General features: G+C 59.0%; 10 protein-coding genes across 10 annotated transcripts; 7 read left to right on the top strand and 3 right to left on the bottom strand.

Annotated features, from left to right (window-relative positions):
* Window positions 1-44: 44 nt before the first annotated feature.
* PAN0_003d1781 (WD40 repeat-like protein) lies at window positions 45-1643 on the top strand (the record flags this gene model as incomplete). The annotated part of the gene is made up of 1 exon (XM_014802739.1): window positions 45-1643. One exon carries the CDS (start codon window positions 45-47, stop codon window positions 1641-1643), a length of 1599 nt encoding a protein of 532 aa, XP_014658225.1.
* Window positions 1644-1837: 194 nt separating this feature from the next.
* PAN0_003c1780 (WD40 repeat-like protein) lies at window positions 1838-4270 on the bottom strand (the record flags this gene model as incomplete). Its single annotated transcript, XM_014802738.1, has 1 exon — window positions 1838-4270. The coding sequence occupies one exon, from the start codon at window positions 4268-4270 to the stop codon at window positions 1838-1840; it is 2433 nt and encodes an 810-aa protein (XP_014658224.1).
* Window positions 4271-4791: 521 nt separating this feature from the next.
* On the top strand, window positions 4792-5460 carry PAN0_003d1779 (methionine sulfoxide reductase B; the record flags this gene model as incomplete). The annotated part of the gene is made up of 1 exon (XM_014802737.1): window positions 4792-5460. One exon carries the CDS (start codon window positions 4792-4794, stop codon window positions 5458-5460), a length of 669 nt encoding a protein of 222 aa, XP_014658223.1.
* A 124-nt stretch (window positions 5461-5584) lies between these two features.
* On the bottom strand, window positions 5585-6839 carry PAN0_003c1778 (uncharacterized protein; the record flags this gene model as incomplete). Its single annotated transcript, XM_014802736.1, has 3 exons — window positions 5585-5823; window positions 5906-6043; window positions 6137-6839. The coding sequence occupies 3 exons, from the start codon at window positions 6837-6839 to the stop codon at window positions 5585-5587; spliced, it is 1080 nt and encodes a 359-aa protein (XP_014658222.1).
* A 650-nt stretch (window positions 6840-7489) lies between these two features.
* PAN0_003d1777 (adenylylsulfate kinase) lies at window positions 7490-8101 on the top strand (the record flags this gene model as incomplete). The annotated part of the gene is made up of 1 exon (XM_014802735.1): window positions 7490-8101. The coding sequence occupies one exon, from the start codon at window positions 7490-7492 to the stop codon at window positions 8099-8101; it is 612 nt and encodes a 203-aa protein (XP_014658221.1).
* A 219-nt stretch (window positions 8102-8320) lies between these two features.
* On the bottom strand, window positions 8321-8961 carry PAN0_003c1776 (uncharacterized protein; the record flags this gene model as incomplete). Its single annotated transcript, XM_014802734.1, has 2 exons — window positions 8321-8583; window positions 8688-8961. The coding sequence occupies 2 exons, from the start codon at window positions 8959-8961 to the stop codon at window positions 8321-8323; spliced, it is 537 nt and encodes a 178-aa protein (XP_014658220.1).
* A 953-nt stretch (window positions 8962-9914) lies between these two features.
* PAN0_003d1775 (uncharacterized protein) lies at window positions 9915-10582 on the top strand (the record flags this gene model as incomplete). The annotated part of the gene is made up of 2 exons (XM_014802733.1): window positions 9915-10032; window positions 10128-10582. 2 exons carry the CDS (start codon window positions 9915-9917, stop codon window positions 10580-10582), a joined length of 573 nt encoding a protein of 190 aa, XP_014658219.1.
* Window positions 10583-11089: 507 nt separating this feature from the next.
* On the top strand, window positions 11090-11902 carry PAN0_003d1774 (uncharacterized protein; the record flags this gene model as incomplete). The annotated part of the gene is made up of 1 exon (XM_014802732.1): window positions 11090-11902. The coding sequence occupies one exon, from the start codon at window positions 11090-11092 to the stop codon at window positions 11900-11902; it is 813 nt and encodes a 270-aa protein (XP_014658218.1).
* A 1467-nt stretch (window positions 11903-13369) lies between these two features.
* PAN0_003d1773 (cytochrome p450 oxidoreductase) lies at window positions 13370-15112 on the top strand (the record flags this gene model as incomplete). Its single annotated transcript, XM_014802731.1, has 1 exon — window positions 13370-15112. The coding sequence occupies one exon, from the start codon at window positions 13370-13372 to the stop codon at window positions 15110-15112; it is 1743 nt and encodes a 580-aa protein (XP_014658217.1).
* Window positions 15113-15849: 737 nt separating this feature from the next.
* PAN0_003d1772 (DUF1479 domain protein) lies at window positions 15850-17457 on the top strand (the record flags this gene model as incomplete). The annotated part of the gene is made up of 1 exon (XM_014802730.1): window positions 15850-17457. The coding sequence occupies one exon, from the start codon at window positions 15850-15852 to the stop codon at window positions 17455-17457; it is 1608 nt and encodes a 535-aa protein (XP_014658216.1).
* Window positions 17458-17535: the final 78 nt, after the last annotated feature.

Here is a 17535-nt window from a genome sequence, read left to right as displayed (position 1 = left end):
TTTTGGACCCTTGAATTTTTGAGCCGGATTTTTTGCCCTCCAAAATGCCGAAGAAGAACGGTGGCAGCTCACTTTTCTTGCAATCTGGTCCACGATCTTCCGACACGCCAAGCTCCTCCGCTTCATCTCCTGGACTTTCGGCATCCAAAACAGCATCAATGTCGGGAACGGTTGCCGCGTCGCTGTTCACGGCATCGACTGACCTGTGTGCTGACTCGGTCGAGTCGGTGCCAGGCTGTCGCGGCCTGTTTGCGCTGGCCACGTACCAGGTCGACAAGCACGAGCAGGAACAGGCACAAGCGGGCTCATCTTCTTCTACGGCGAGGCAGGCCGACTCAACAAACGCACACGAGGACGACGATGAGGAAGATCAAGCCCAGGCCAGTACTTCGACCAGTCCGGCCTATACTCGACGCGGAACGTGCAGCCTGTACTCCGCCTGCTCGGATCCCGAGACGCGCGGTCAAGTTCGATGCAACAAGTTCGACATGATCGAGACGCCTGCTATTCTAGACATGAAGTGGTCACTCACACGATCGGGTCTCTCGAATGATCCTTATGGGGATCCTCGCAGGATGCTTGGCATTGCCGACGCGAAAGGACAGGTGACATTACATCGTCTCAGCCACCTCACGACTGGAGCTTCATCCTCGGAAGTACGATTTCAGTCATTTGGGGAGCTGCGCTTCAATGACCGCAGCGCACTTTGTCTCAGTCTAGACTTCTCCGACCGCCGAGGTGGCTTTGCAGGAGGATACAACATGGACGAGCTTGCGAGCGATACCTCGCTCATCGTTTCGCAGAGCGACGGATCGCTTGCGTACCTGCCCAGCCTCGAGCTCGCGTTGAGCTCCGTCGATTCTGTCGATGGTCTCAGCGACACACTACAGCAAGCTTCACTGGAGCAGACCTCGGAGGATGCGGGATCAGAAGCGGGCAGTGATGACTGGGACCGAACGAGCGAGGACGAGCGGATGGCCGCTTTGGAAGCTGCGCACCTTGCGCTCAACTCGGCCTTTGCGTCCAAACCGCGCGGTCTGACGACGTGGCAGGCGCACGACTTTGAGGCATGGATCGCAGGCTTCGACTGTTTTACCCCTACCACGGTGTGGTCTGGAGGCGATGATCTGAGTCTCAAAGGCTGGGACTTGCGTTCTGACGGTCCCACACTGAGCAAGGCTGCATCACCAACGTTCACTTGCACAAAACCGTTCGATGGCGGAGTGACGAGTCTGCAGTCGCATCATCTGCGGCAGCATTTGTGGGCCGTGGGGAGCTACGACTCGCGCGTGCGGCTGTTTGATGCACGCATGCCCGCACGTCCACTCAGCGAGACCAACGTTGGCGGCGGCGTTTGGCGCATCAAGTGGCATCCGACCCAGCCAGATAAGCTTTTGGTCGCGTGCATGCACGACGGCTTCAAAGTGCTCAGCTTGGCCGACTTGACTCAAGACGACCCACAGCCGGCCGAGCTGAGAGGCAAGGAGTTCGAGATCGTCACGCGGTTTGACGAGCACAAGAGCCTTGCGTACGGCTGCGACTGGGACCGTGCCGCAGAGACCGAGCCGGGAGAGGGGCACAAGGTGTACAGCTGCTCGTTCTACGATGCAACCATGCACATCTGGGACGGCCTCACAGGCTGAACTGCAATGTCACGAACGGCTGCCACTCATGGATCTTCTTGACTTTCCTGGATCGAAGTCATGGTGTGAAAATGTCGTGGTGGTTGCAATGCTGCCGATCAAGGTCGGAATGATGATTCTGAAATGCTAGTTGTTGAATGCTAATGTGTCGATAGGAGATGAGGCTTGGATGAGAATCGAGAAAAGTGCATGGTTCAGTCGCGAGTCGCCTCTGCGGATGCAATGGTGTGTCTGAGGTCGCGATCCGGGTACCAGGTGCGGATGAAAGTGTCGTCACCGACCGAGCTGAGCGTTGGACCGTTGGGACCATTCGCCCACGAGACCGCGTTGACCTCTGTATTCCTCTGGTGTCCCTCGGTGAGCACAGCCATGCCTCCAGCGTGCGTTGACTTGTGTGCGAAGCCGAGCTCCTCGCACTGGGCGTACTCTCGCTCTTCGAACAGATCCTTCTCCGCCGCACGCTGCGGCTGGCACATCTGGTTCGTGCGATCAAGACGCACGTCCCAGAGCGCAATGTTGCCCGTATTGCAACCCACGGCGAGGAAGCGGTCGTCGAAGAGCGCCATGCGCGAAAACAGCGTGTTCTGGCACTGCACCGGTTCGTACAGCGTCTGCACTTCCGAGGCCACCAGATGCGAGTCGAGAAACGTCGACAGCGGAAGCGCATGGATCTTTCCACCAGTGCATGAGGCAAACAGCGAGGTGGACGACGAGACGATTTGCGAAAGACCGTGCGAGCTGCGCAGCCCGACCGAGGGCGAAGGACCGAGCATGGACAGATCTGGGGTTTGCCATCCCGCCGAGATAGGTGCATCTGCGGGCAGATCTGCGCCCCGTTTGCCGAGCGATGCGGATGCAGTGTCTACCCGGGCGACTGGTGTTGCTCCGTGCGATTGGCCGACGTGACGAAGGTCCCAGCACTTGATGATGCCATTGGCCGAGCCACCGCTGAGCAACTTGTGGCCCTGCCCATCTGGCAGATACGAGAGTGCCGTGACGCCAGCTGGGAGTGATTGTTGAGCGCGCTTCTTGCCTCTCGCTCCTACTGCAGCACCGCTGCGGGCATGTTTGCGACCCTTGCTAGCCATCGAGTTGTTCTCCCACGTCGTGGCATGCGCTGCATTGATCGTGAGCACAGGCCTGACGCCCACGCTGTCTGAATCCTCATCGCAACCGGGCGTGTGCCCGCGTGAGCTGGTCCTCGCATCCCAGATACGAATCGTCCCGTCCCTGCCCGCGCTCGCAAAGACCATGCCGCACCCGCCATCGCCGTTGGTGGTCGGATCGTACACGATCGTGCGCGGGCTTCCGCCATGCCCTTCGAACTCGGCGGTGCACTTCTGGTACTCGGTGTCCCAGCTGCGGATCGAAAAGTCGCTCGCGCCCGACAGCAGGCTGCGGTCGTCGAACCTCCACACCACCTCGAAGATCGCCGCCGAAGTCGAGGCTTGCCACTGTGGGTTTCCCGCAAAGCATTCTGCCGCCGGGTCTTGCCACGGCAAGGTGTTGAGCAGTGTGATGCGGCCCTCGTCGTCTCCGACTGCGAGCCACTGCGCAGACGGATTGACCGAGCGCGACGAATAGCTGTAGGCTGCACTAATAGGATGAGACAAGATCTCCTGGTCCGCACTCCGCGGGTTCTGGAACTGGCACGAAGCTGGCGAGACGAATGTTTCGAGATACGACGTCGAGTCGAAGATCGGCGTGCGTGCGGCGGAAAAGTGGCGACTGTTGCTGAGAAGGCCGTGTCCGCTATGCAAGCCTTGGCGTGTGCGCAAGCTGAACAGCGAGTTGGAGAGGGTCCGAGCGTTGCCGGTGCCTGCCGAAAAGGCAGAAGGTTTGTACTGTGGTACAGTGTGTCGTGATGTAGCTGTCAAGCTACTGCGGCTCGGGCTTTCCATCACTTGCAATTGTGATCGACTTGCAGATATTGGAGACGAGGATGAAAGGAACAAGCCACGGTGCGTTTGTTGATGCTGAGAAGGGCTCGCGAGCACATGGCGAGGGCTGTCGTCGCAGCTGTCGAGAATGATCGGTCGCAGTGGAGATGTGTTCGGTGGCGTGGGCAGGCCGTGTTGTTGACGCTGCTGACTGCGCTGCTTGGCGGCCTTGAAGATGCTGAATGCACGAGAGGGTGTCACGTTTCCGCGCACGACGAAGCCCTTCTGACGCTTGGTGGGAGTGGTTGGAATGGCTGCCGAGTTGGCAGTCTGCTGCTTGGATGCTGTGCTCCCCAAGGCCGACGGTTTCTTCGGACTAGCAGCTTGTTTCTGGTTCCTCGCTTGGGCACGCTGAAAGAAGGGGGCTCGGGATCCTTCTTCTTCGTCGTCGTACGCCCGAGCCCGAGCCGTCTTTCTCTGTGGACTGCAAAGCAAGGCGGCGGCAGCAGGTCCAGCCTGCAAGCGGAACGTGGATGTGGAAGGGCCACTGTCCGCATCACTGTCGCCATCATCAAAGCGGTCGAGGTCATATTCATTATCTGATGTGGTGTCTTCGTCGGACTGGTCGCCCAGGAAGAGGCGGAGCGACTTCTGTCGTCGCTGTTCGTTTGCGTTGGACCGAGGCGGGATGATGTTGTGCCTCGACGTGCTGGCCAGCACAGACGGCGAAGACGGTGGCGAGTACATCGTGGCGTGTGGTGCTCGTCGACGCACAACGAGTGATCCTCACTGGAGGGACGTCGGAGGATGAAGAAGGGAGGACGGGAATAGTCTTCTTGCCACCATCGGAACAAGCTCACGGCCGGCTCGGGGTCCACCCCCTCACCACAAAAAATAGGCGCAGCATACTGTACTGCAGAGCGTGACGCATTCTCCACTTTGGCAGCTCTTTACGCGTTCGACGCGTCTTTCTCGTTTCGCGCAAGGTCAGTTGTGTGAGATCGGTCGTGACAACAAGTTCAGAGCTCGAAATTCTTTGTGGAGGCATTCGGGGCTGAAAATGCCACGGACCAGGCATCTTTCGGCTTTTGGGTGGCCAAACTGGAGGCTGAGCTGCAGCGCCCGCCACAGGAACCGAAGCTGCTTACCGTATGCCGAAGGGGCTTCCAGGGGGCACCAGGAGTGTTGCTCTGGCTTGCACACGACACCTTCTTTCTTGTCACTCAACCAGTATCTTCCTTCATTCCGTCTTGCACACAGACACTCTGATGGCTCTTGCTCGATCTGGCCATCAATCCGTACGCCTGCTTCACACCATTTCGCCTCTCCGCAAGACTCTCCTCGGCACAAGCGCCCTTGTTGCCACTGCAGCCGTCCTCTCCTCGAACGGCAACTTGCCTACGCAGCTTTCGAGTGCTGCTGCTCCCTTTGTACAACCGATTGCCTCCTCGTTCCGCTCCTTCTCGTCTTCTATCCCTGCCGCTTTCAAGATGGGCTCCACTGCTTCGTCTCAGGCCGCTCCCGAGTCGTTCCCCAAGGGCATGTCGAACTCCGAGTGGCGCACCAAGCTCAACTCGGAGCAGTTCCGCATTCTGCGCGAAAAGGGCACCGAGATGGCTGGAACAGGCAAGTACAACAAGCACTATCCCAAGGACGGCGTGTACACCTGCGCGGGCTGCGACTCGCCCCTGTACAAGGCCACGACCAAGTTCGACTCGGGCTGTGGATGGCCCGCCTTCTTCGACGCCATTCCGGGCGCCATCGATCGCCACGTCGACAGCAGCTGGGGCATGGAGAGAATCGAGATCACTTGCAAGTCCTGTGGTGGTCACCTCGGCCACGTGTTCAAAGGCGAGGGGTTCAACACGCCCACCAACGAGCGTCACTGCGTAAACAGCGTCTCGATCAACTTTGACAAGGATGATGCCAAGATCTAGATAGCCTACGTCGGCTTGTTTCCGGTCCATTTCATCATCCTTTCCAGCCTATGTGATATTGATTGTTCTGCCACCTTTTAATTATACAACATGCTACAGTTCCATGTGCTGTTTGGGACTGCGGTCAGAAAAGCGTTGCTTTGGCGGTCATGCAGACGGTGCCGGCCTCGTTGAGCGCCCACAGCGATGCTTTCTTCCGATCGCTGCCCTCCCAGGCGCCTCGTAATCGAATCTTCTGCTCGACGGTCAGAGGCGAAGTGGCGCGGTACTCGAATTTTCGTACCTTACCCGAGGCCTGGTCTGCAGCGGCCGCGAAGAGATTCAGCAGCAACGTCGCTGTCAGCGGACCGTGGACCAGGCAGTCTGTGAACCGATACCGTGAAGAACAGAAAAGGTCAACTTATATCCTCGATCTCACCATGTAATTGGAACAGCGAAAACCTACCTGGATGACCTTCCTCGTTGCGACAATACTCCGGGTCGAGATGTATACGATGCGCATTGAATGTCACTGCTGAGTAGCGGAAGAGTGCCGCACGGGTAGCGTAGTAGTCAAAGCCAAAGTCGGACTGCTTCTCCTCGACTGGGAGTCGCGCTGAAGAACTTGAGGATGTCAGCGCTGGGTTGCGACTTGACCACGGTCGACAAGCACGTTCTTCGAATTGCTCCTACCTACCTTCCGTTACCTTTGGTGCTTTGTCGGCCGACGGAGCAACGTATCGGCGCTGCTCTGCGGGACGCTGCTTTCGATACACGTGGCACCTGCGCTCGGTCATGACGACGCCCTCCGGACTCGAATACACGAGCTTCCTCGTGACTAGCACCATCAAGCCCGTCTTCGCGCCCTGTTTCGGCTGAACGCTCTCGATTGCCACCTCGCACTGGACTTCTTGGCCGATCTTGAGGTCTCTGCCTTGCTCGAACTCGAATGATCCGCTCGCCCACATGCGTTGGTCCAGTCCGCCAGGTGGCCCAAACGTCCGCTCGGTGCCATCTGTCCCGAGCGTGGATTCACTCAGCAGTGGATTGAACAGCGCCAGCTCGGAGCCTAACGGCATAGGACCGCCATGCGAAAGTGCCAGCACATCTTCGGTAGTGTTCTTCTCGAACAGTTCATAGGCCGGGGAGGTTACAGAGGCCGTGGTTGCTAGCTTTGGAAGCATGAGCAGTAATTGCCTTGCCTTGTTGAGGTCTGCAGAGTCGTGCATCGTACTCGTGCGTGCTTGTACCGTCCGTGTCCATTCGTCCAAGCTTGTGCTCGAAGACGCCTGCTGTCCGAACACCGACCGAGATGTCGATAGCCCTCGTGTACTCGTAAGAGCAGGTGTCCAGGCTCGTACGAAAGGCAAGGCTGCCCGGGCCAGAGTGCGAGACTGCATACTTGGCAGCATATTAGGTGTCACTGGAGACAAGGATGAGGTGGTGAATTGTTCTGTCGGCTTGAGCGACGGGCGGGGGTGGGGTTCCGTGCTCGAGCTCTTCACAGGACTGGCGGTGTGAGCGGGGTTTCAGCCCGGCTTTGGTTGTGGAGGCCGTAAAGCCGCATTGCGGGGTGACCGAGCGGCCGGCGCATTTACGACGCCTGCGGAAAAGTTTGGCGTGTTACGCCTCATTTGAGCAACACCGAAAATCCGAGCGTTTTCACCCGAAACGATTGCGCCATTTCGAAGATTGACGTGCATGCGATGCGAGAAGATCGCGGCTCTGGATTGGTTGGCGCTGACGGAAATTGTGGGAGAGGTGGATTGCCGTGCGGTGCTCGTGCAGCTGATAACCTGTAGATGAAGATCGAGCAACGGCAAGTTGAGCCGAACCCGCCAAGCACAAGCTGCAGCGCCGCACAGACACACAACCAGGGTCCGGAAATGAGCCGCTGAGAAGGCAGCAGCTCGGAAGAAGAAGCTCTTGGAATTTTGGGAGCGAGTCCTACTCAACCGGGCGGCCGCGGATCAGATGGATCGTTTCGGATGTAGGCTGCGATGCTTGTCTCCCGCACACCACCCACTGTAACCATCTTTACACATTCACCATGGCGACCAACATCACGTTCCACCCTGGCCACGTCTCGTACGACGAGCGCGCCGAGCTGCTGTCGCAGCAAGGACTTACGATCTGGCTTACTGGTCTGTCTGCGTCGGGCAAGTCGACGATCGCCACTGCGCTCGAGCAGCACCTGCTGTCGCTCAAGAAGTCGGCGTACCGTCTTGATGGCGACAACATCCGCTTTGGCCTCAACAAGGACCTCGGCTTCTCGCCCAAGGACCGCGAGGAGAACATCCGCCGCATCTCGGAGGTCTCGCTGCTCTTTGCGTCGTCCACCACGATCACCATCACCTCGTTCATCTCGCCGTACAAGGCGGACCGCGAGATCGCAAGGAAGCTCCACGAGGCGCATGTGCCCAAGCTTCCCTTTGTCGAGGTGTTTGTCGACGCCAGCATCGAGACGTGCGAGAGCCGTGACCCCAAGGGTCTCTACAAGAAGGCCAAGGCCGGCGAGATCAAAGAGTTCACCGGCATCTCGGCCCCTTACGAGAAGCCCGAGAACGCCGAGATCCACATCAACGCCGACACAACTTCGATCGAGGACTCGGTGCGCATCATCACCGAGTATCTCCTCAACAAGGGCTACCTCAAGCTCTGAGTGGTCAGAGTGCCTATAGATCTAGCTGCTACATGCTGCCCTCTCCAGAAAATAAAAGATCTACTTGCTGAACGCAACTGACTCTGTCGTGAATGTGCTGGTGCTCGTTGTGCGATTGTAAATACGTTGAGAGTTGAGCTCGCAATCGGTTCGAAGGCGAGCGGCTGATTCGATGCGAAAGTCGCAATTGTCTCCGCCTTAACATTACTCAAGATCGGCTCACATGAACGATCTGCCGATCCGACGTGGCACTGGCCGTCGGTTCCATCGGAAGAGGCACACAGCAGGTCGGGAATCCCATTCGCGAGCGGCTTTGAAGCTGCCCTGCTGAAAGCTGCGGAGGAACCGAGCGAACTCGCTTCGGGTCGCTTGCGAAGGACCGCCAAGCAGCGAGCGAATGTGATCTTGAAGCTGCAAAGCATTGTTCGGGTTGCCCTTTTCGGATGCATGTACGCCTCGTACGTCAGGCGAAGCTGTAGACGCTGCAGGCCAGAACAACGGAGGCTGATTGGGGTGCAGTCGCAGCTGCAAAGCTGATCCGCCATCACAACTCCGCAGCCTCGAATAGGAAAGGAAGCTGCAGCACAAAGCGAAGGCGCATCCAAGCGAACAAAGGGTGGGAATCGGCTTCGTGCCGAGGTGGGAATAGCAGCGGATCGCCCACGGTGGGAATCGTTTTGAGAATCCGAGTGAGAGAGAGGTGACAATGGCACCTGGGGTGTGGTGGTATCGGCAATTCCGATGCGTTCCTGGTCCCGAGCGCAAAGCGTTCCCACGGAAGCGGAACACAACCGAGCTGATCCTCGATCCGAATTGTATGCGACCGCTGCCCTCAGTGTCGGAGTTGCCCCTTTCAGCATCCAGGATTAAGCGCATCGGTAGCCCGTCTGAGTCGAGATGCTCCTCTCCGGTTGTAAGCATCTTGGGTAAACAGGGCATCGAGAGATTTCTTTCAACTCGAGTGAGGGCGTGCATCCGATGATGCACGGAGATGTGCAGCGCGTCTGCGTTGCCACTGCCCCGGGTAGTGTTTCCTCTTGCCTTGGTTCCATTTGCTCCTAGCTCACCTCGACGCCATATTCAGGGTTCACATAGCCAAACTTGCCCCGTCGGTCATGTTGGCCGAGTAAAGGCATGCAGTACTGGCTAACATCCATTCCCAATTGGTTCCTGAATGTAGCGCAGGAGACTCAAGGCGGAGGCGATATATCACAAACGACGGAACGCGTGACACTCGCAACGTGCGCAGGAATGGCCTGTGCCTCTCTGGCTCGGCAGCGCGACCGACTCGACTCGGCTGCAACCCAGAGACACCAACCGAAAAGACGCACGCACGCACGCGAGCGTTCCCGTGCCTCCCGAGCAGATCCCCCACGCTTCTCTCAGCTGCCTGCCATCCCGCTGCATACCGCTACACAGGCGAGTCACTTGACGACAACAACACTGCCTGAAAAGCGCACGACTCGAAACTCAGACTTTGGCACCGCAGCCCTGCTCTGTGATGCTAGCCGCCCCACGGTCGCACAGGAACGCAGCACCGGTAGCGGCGGCGGCAGCACCATCGCATCATGCCTCTGTCTGTGCGCAGCCCGATTTTGGCGAGCGGCGTCGAGTTTGCACCCTGCGCCCTGCGCATACTGCGGCCTGTGCATGCCTTGATTTCCTTGGCTAGAGTGAGTTAGCGACGGCGCAGTGATGGACGCTCCATATAAACCGTGCGACGTATTCCTTGAGCGCCGTGCTGTTTCCCTACGTGTCCCGTCGTCCTTGAACCTCACCTTTCGCCACCCACATCATCGCTTTCGCTGTCAACATGAAGGTCTTCGCTTCGTTCCTCTTGCTCGTGCTCGCCGCCATCGTGGCCGTTCAGGCGAGCCCGCAGCCCAGCCCTCAGCCCACCGCCGCCCCCAAGGTGGAGAAGAGGCAGGCCAGTAAGTAAAGCTCGACTGGGGCTTTCCGTTGTCTGTGCGCATACTCTGCAGATGGCTGACGCTTCGCCTTGCATCTTGACTCCATCGCTTGCTAGGCTTTGACCCCTACAACCTGTCGCAGTACACCAACCCTGGTGCGCTCGCGTCGCTGTCCGGCTACCTTGCATCGCAGTATGGTGCTCTCAGCGGCATGTCGCTCGACCCCAGCTACTCGTCGTTCATTGCATCGCAGGAGAGCCAGGCGTACTCGTACCTCTCGATCGCCTCGTCCATCGCTGCCAACGGCGGCGCCAGCAACTCGGACCTCGGCTCGCTTCTTGGCTCGCTCACGGCCACCATGACCGGCAGCACCAACGGCCAGGGCAACACTGGCGCCAACAGCGGCCAGAACAACGGTCAGGGCAACAGCGGCTCCGCTGCCGGTGCCTCGGCCACCACCTCCAAGGCTGCCAACGCCGCTATTGGCACCACCACTCAGCTTCCCGTCTACCTCACCGGCATGGTTGCTTGCACCTTTGTCGCCGCCCTCGCTGGTGCCTTTGTCCTCTAAGTGGGAGGCGGTAGACGCCATAGCATTCAGGCATCTCTCGACCGGCACGCTTTCGCGCAACGAGGCCATTGAAACAACCGAAACGGCGACCTCGTCCTGTTTTGACCGATCTCGCAAGCACAACATCACGAGGTCTTGAATGTAAATGTATGCAACGATGGTTGCCTCTAAGAATGGTGAAAGTGGTTCTCGCCATTGTATAGCTAGGCGAAGGTCGAGTCGAGTGGCATGTTGTGCGGTTGTCGCCATATGGAGAGGAAGAGCGCGAAGCTCGAGCCTTGAGGGCGGTGAGGGTCTCGGGACTCGGAGATGAGCGCGTGCAGGTGACCCAAAAAAATCAGAGGCAGAAGGCGACAGTGATTTCAAAGCCTCCACAATTCTCACCAACTCGAACGTCGACCGAAAAGCAGACGGAATACCCGACGAGGTTGTCTCTGGGTTGTCCCTCGTTGGAGCATTGCACCCTCAGAGCCATCAACATCACTCTCAGTCACTGCAACAGCGGATATGATTGCTGCTATCACGCCTCGGGCAGCTGCTCGGGCCACGCTGCTCTTGCGAGGCGCTCTTACGGATAGCCACGCCGGTTCGCGCGCGATGTTTTCGACACGCATCTCAGCTACTGCGAATCAGGTCGGAAGAGCAAGCTCATCGAGGTCCGTAGTTGCGCCAAATCGCCAAGGAGCAGTATTCTGCAACAGCCTTCCGCAGGCCGCACGCTGCTTCAGCTCCTCGCCAACTATTCAAGCCAGCTCGTCGGGTCGCACCACGGTCAAGGATCCAGAGCCACAAACTGGTCTTTACTACCATCCTACCGAGATCAGCGTTGCGCGCGGACCGGGCGAGCCTGCCGAGACAGTGGAAGGCTGGGCGGTCTCTTTCCTCTCGCAGCCATCCGCGAATGACGACGCGGCCATCGCCTTCATCTTGCCGACCACGTCGTCGTCTTCGCAGGATTCCGAGCCGGCCGACTTTGTGCGGGCCAACCCCGACAGGATACGCATCAATCCTGCAGGCTGGAAGATCATGCACGACGTGCTGAAGAACGAGGTGGTACCCCACGACGATCTGCTCAAGTTCGAGGCCTCGACGCGAGAGAGCGGCTGGGCACATCTGACGGACCTCCGACACCCGCTCATGCCCGGTCGCATCGCTACGCCGGAGAACATCATCGCCTCGGTCGCTTTCACCGACGGCACGCTCAAGGTGGACAGCTACGAGATCAACAACTCGTACAGGCTCGTCACGGGCTACGAGGGCCCCATCCAGATGGCCGACTCTTGGATCGCCAAGCTCCGCAGCCGATTCGAGAAGCTCTAGCTTTGATCCTGTCGCCGCAGAAGAGCTGCATAGTTGAACGCTCGCAATGTCAAATGTCTTTGCTATGCCAATCAGTGAGTTGTCTGTGTGCAAGGGTCTCCACATGCCCCACCTTGATCTGTACGGTCAACGATATCTCGGAAGAACGGCCCGGAGGTTGGTGTGGCCACCAGGAGGCCGCTCCATGCTCCGCGGAATGTCGCCGCCAAGCCTGGCCGCCGTGTGAACAGGCTTGATGGTGTGGTGCAGCGCCGAGTTTTCCTTCTGTTAGACCGACTTGCACAGATCGCTTGGCGTGAGCATCGGTGGTAACCTCGCCCGGATATTCTGACGGAAGCCCCAAATGTGCTCTTGCTCTGCCCCCCCGCCCGCTGCAAATTTTGTTGCTCTGGCGATGATCAGGCTGGAAAAGGCGCGCGGAGAAGCATGTCGCGAAACACTACCCCACATTCCTCCCCGCTTCCACGCACGACAGGCAAGACAATGACACCTTTTCGCCCCCAGATCCGCTCTCCGCCTCGGACCTCTCTGCGCACTGTGTGTGTGTGTGTGTGTGTGTGTGTGTGTTCGCAGCAGTCCCGTTCATCCCCAATCACAAGCACAAGTGTGTGGCGACCGATGTTGAGTGTGTGCCTTCCCGTGTGAAATCAAAAGGGGTCGCTTGGTCACTCTGGAGCACAGCATGAATCAGAATCCCAGGCTCGGAATCACATTACAGTACGCTTGGGATGTGGATGTGCCGATGGAAGCGATACGCCCTCGACGATAGAAGCAATCTGCACCGTCATCCTTGCTGACGCTGCCTGTGATTGCCACGAGCGCCAAGATGACAGCGCTGGGCGCTATTTGGTCGCTTGAATCTGATCACGCGCCTCGCAAGGCGGTGCCCAAACCAACACACGGCGGTCACCATCTGCAGGCGCTGCTGTGCGGGATGCCAGCTCCGCACGTAACTCCACACTGCCCAGGTGCACGTCGCCATCTTCCCGTGCCTATGTGCGCACCTGTCCTGTCACCGCATGCTCACTGCTCACAATCTGTCGCCTCCTCCTGTCACAACCGGGACTTTGCAGCGAATCCGTGCTCCGAGCGGTGCAGCTCAGCTCGCCTGCTGCCCTTGGAAGCTCAGTCTCCACCTCCATTGCAGCGAGTCGCAGTTTGAGAGCTGCGGCCCATGCACTCGTTCCTCCGTCCGAGGTGTCCACTTGAGCTGAGCTCTCCCGTCGGATCCAAACCCTTATTTAACCCTCGATGCTAACTTCAACGTTGCTCTGACACCCCTAGTGCAAGGGCTACCCCAGCCGACTCTCTTTCTTTCACGTCCATTCGAGCCGTCCACGATCCTACCTCGTGGCGCTTCCTTTCCGACCATCGACTCTTGTCTCCGTCCATTTTGACGGTGATCCCTCTCCTGTGTCTCTCGCCAGACGCCCTGGGCACCGGGCCGAGCCAATAAACCTTGTCGAGATGCCTGCCTTCTCAGCCTTTGGTGCAGCCGGTTCGGCGCAAAAGCACATCGACCTGCGTTCGGACAATGCCTACATTCAACATGCCTTCGATCTCACCAACGCGGTACTGGAGCGAACGGGGCTGGTGCTCCCTCTGATCGCCCTCACGCTGGCCTTCCTGTCCATCAAGTACCACAACCGTGTCATCTTTTCCAAACCGCCAAGGAAGGAGCTCTACTGTCCTCCTGCCCATCCGCTCATCGGCCACACCTTGGAGGCCATGAGGCGCAACGACCACAGCATCCTCGACTGGTTCCTCGAGACGGGTCGCGAGAACCCCATCGGATTCAGCCTCTCCATTGCCGGCACCGGCACGGGTCAGATGCACGTTGTACACAGGCCCGAGTACATCGAGTACGTCCAAAAGACCAACTTTGAAAACTTCGAAAAGGGCCTCGAGTTCAAGAAGCGCTTCCTCGACCTGCTCGGTCAGAACGGCATCTTCAACTCGGACGGTCATGTGTGGAAGGCGCAGCGCAAGATGGCATCCCACATCTTCTCCGTCTACCAGTTCCGCACCTGGGTCCAGACGGTCGTCCATCGCGAGCTCGACAGTGTCACCAGCATCCTCGACGCTCTGACCGAGGGCAAGTCGGCCGACAACCCGGCCACCTTGCTGCTGCCCGACCTCTTCTTCCGATATACGCTCTCGTCGTTTGGCAAGATGGCCTTCGGCTCGGACATCGACTGCCTCAGTGCCGACCCGAGCTGCCTGCACCAGGAGGTCGAGTTTTCCACCGCGTTCGACTTTGTCCAGATGGTCATCGACAAGCGATTCCGTCTGCCTTTCTGGCAGATCATCGAGCGCTTTTCGTCCGAAGGCAGGAAGGCCGCCAAGATGGTCAAGAAGATCAACGATTTTTCCGTCACCATCATCGAGGAGCGTCTGCGCGAGCGGGCCGCGGGAATCCAAAAGGAGAAGAAGTCCTCAGACGGTAAGGAGGGCAAGGATCTGCTCGATTTATTCATGGACGTCACCACGGATCGCGACGACCTCATCTCTGTGGTGCTCAACTTCATCATTGCCGGTCGCGACACCACCGCCCAGGGCCTCTCGTGGCTCTTCTACGAGCTCATGAAGCAGCCCGAGTACGTGGATGAGATCCGCAAGGAGGTGCGCGAGGTGCTCGGCGAGGCGGACGGAAGCATCCGCAAGCTCGACTATGACACGGCCAAGGACCTCGTCTTCACCCAGGCGTGCTTCAACGAAGCCATCCGTCTGCACCCGCCGGTTCCCAAGAACGGCAAGCGTGCGATCAAGGACGACGTGATCATCCCACAGGGGCCGACGGCCGCTGGCCTTCCGCCGATCAAGATCTACGCCGGCGAGCTGCTCTCGTGGTCCGACTGGGCCATCGCGAGGAACCCGGATGTGTGGGGTCCCGATTGCTGCGAGTTCAACCCGTACCGATTCATCGAAACGAGCAAGGCGGCCGACGGCACCGAGACGCGTAGTCTCAAGAACTACGGCCAGTGGAAGTTCCACGTCTTCAACGGAGGCCCGCGCCTGTGCCTCGGCATGACGCTCGCCAACTACGAGGCGCTCAGCATGGTCGCCGCCGTCATCGACCGATACCACTTTGGCTGGGGCACCAAAGCGCAGGGACAGCAGGCGGACTGGCCGCTCCGGTATCTGACCTCGGTCACGCACCCGTGCCAGATGTATACGGCCACCGTGGTACGACGCGAGGAGGCAGTGTAGCCGTCCGAATGCTCGACAGGTGTTTCTTTATTCTGCTGTCTATTTGCAACCTTTTATTCCGCTCTTGGCTGTAGTCTGTGGTATATGTCTGATGAGGTGTCGTCTTGTCCGCGGTCGACGGTGCATGCGGTGTGATGGTGACATTTCTTGGATCTGTCTTCGGGCATTTGATGGTAACGGGACGGTATGGAGGATGGTGGTATGAACGGTAGCTTCGGCACTCGGGTACCGATAGGGTGGTGCTGCCGGCGTTGTGAACCCACCGACCGGTTCGGTGGGCCCGAAGCTTGCGTTGTACTGCCGGCAATGGCGATTTGACGGAGCGTGGGGTGGGCAATTGGGTGCGGACGATTTGAGCGAGCGCGGGAGAATTGGCTCGGCGACGGTGAATTTGGTTGCCGATGCAGGCAGCGCAAACACACCGATCCTCGCCGACCAATCCACAAAAAAACGCGGGGAGAGAGAGTTTGGCCGCGCCGAACTTTCTCCCACTGCGTGCTGCGACATTCTTGGAGTCCATCCATGCCGACCGGATCCTTTGGCTGGGGCTCGGCGCTTTGTGGAGATGTTCCGACGTCGACGCCGGTGAACTTTGCGGCCGGCGTTCCGCTCCGTCTAGACCTCCCTCGTGGTGCCGGCCCATGTTTGTATCCCCCATACTCAACACGGATGGATATATACCCCAGATTCACACTGATGGTAGAACCGGTCATCACATCGCCACCATAACGATCACCATGTTGGCAAGGATACTTCGAACACACGCACGCCCTGTGGGGCCCTCGGCACGGGCGCTTGCCCCTGCACGTTCATTCAGCACTTCGCCACGGTACTTGAAGCCTGCAGTGGAAACGATCTCGTCCAGCACGCCACCGCCACCGCCTCCCACCATGAAGGCGGGCAAGGGCGAGGGTACTATTGCATCTGTCTTTGCCACGCTTTCAGGAGGCACATTGGAAGATGCACTTCCGGACCGGTTTGCCGACCTCAAGCGCTCCCTGGTTACATCGCCCTCGCACGCAGAGTACCTGCAGACAACTTGGCGCAGCGTCCTCTCTGCGCTGTCCGCGCGCGTTGCCGAGACGGAGCGTCTGGGTGGGGATAGCATTCCCGAAGTGACGTTTCCCTCTACATCGGATGTTGGCCCACTGCAAAGCTGGACGGACGCATCGACATACGAGGCGATTCAGCACCGCGGTGTTGCGGTCATCCGCAACGTGATCCCTTCGGACCAGGTACTGGCGTGGAAGGAGGACATCAAGGCGTATGCGGCGAGGAACAACGCCAAGGGCTTCCCGGACGACAACCCGCAGGTGTACGAGCTCTACTGGACTCCGGCACAGCAGGCGGCGCGCACCCACCCGAACCTGCTCACCACCTCGGAACGATTCCTGCAGCTCTTCCACCAACCGGCGTCCAACTCGGCGCTGGGCGTCGATACCACAGCGGTGCTGGGGCAGCCGCTCAACTACTGCGACCGACTGAGGATCCGACAGCCTGGAGACGCCAAGTTCGCGCTGGGCGCACACATCGATGGCGGCGGCGTGGAGAGGTGGGAGTGCGACAACTTCCGCGGGCTGTGGAGCTCGATCCTGCAAGAGGAGGGGGACTGGACCAAGCATGATCCGTGGTCGCTTGGTGCCAATGGCGAGAGGATGACTGCCAAGACCGATATGTACGACGGTCCCGGTCAGTGTGCAGTATTCCGGCCGTTGCAGGGGTGGTTGTCCATGTCGACGACGCGTGCAGGCGAAGGAACGCTCAGAGTCCTTCCATTCCTGCGCGAGTCGACGGCGTACATTGTCTTGCGTCCCTTCTTCACGCCCCTCGTCCCACGTGCGCAGTGCAGTAGCGAAGCGCAGTTCCTGCATGCCGACAACTGGGTGCTCGATACCACCTCGCGTCGATTCCCCGGGTGCAGTCTGGGGCACAACATCGAGCTGTCCACCACGACTCATCCGCACCTGGCACTCGACAAGACCATGACCAGCATCCCGCACGTCAACCCGGGTGATATGGTGCTCTGGCACTGCGACGCCGTCCACTCGGTCGAAAACACCCACCGTGGCAAGTCGGACAGCAGCGTCCTCTACATCCCCGCCATCCCCACCACAAAGGTCAACTGGTCCTACATCATGAACCAGCGTCAGTGCTTCGAACGAGGTGTTCCCCCGCCTGACTTTCCGGGTGGAAAGGGCGAGTCGGACGCACACGGCAGGGCTACCCCGGACCAAGTGGCGGGTCAAAAAGCTCGCACAAGCCTCGGCCTCGCAAAGTTCAACCACGACGCCGCAAAGTCTGCCCCCGAACGCGCCCTCCTCGAATGGTGCAACTCGCAGCTCTAACTTCTTCATTCTGTACTGTATCCGTGTTGGAATTGCATTCGTCTAGCCGTCTACCAAACTACAAGGGGGCGAAATACA

Source organism: Moesziomyces antarcticus, assembly GCF_000747765.1.
Source record: "Moesziomyces antarcticus DNA, scaffold: scaffold_v10003, strain JCM 10317, whole genome shotgun sequence".
Classification (NCBI taxonomy): domain Eukaryota; kingdom Fungi; phylum Basidiomycota; class Ustilaginomycetes; order Ustilaginales; family Ustilaginaceae; genus Moesziomyces; species Moesziomyces antarcticus.
The sequence above is the reverse complement of the archived record's forward strand: the minus strand, read 5'-3'. Positions and strand labels throughout refer to the sequence as shown.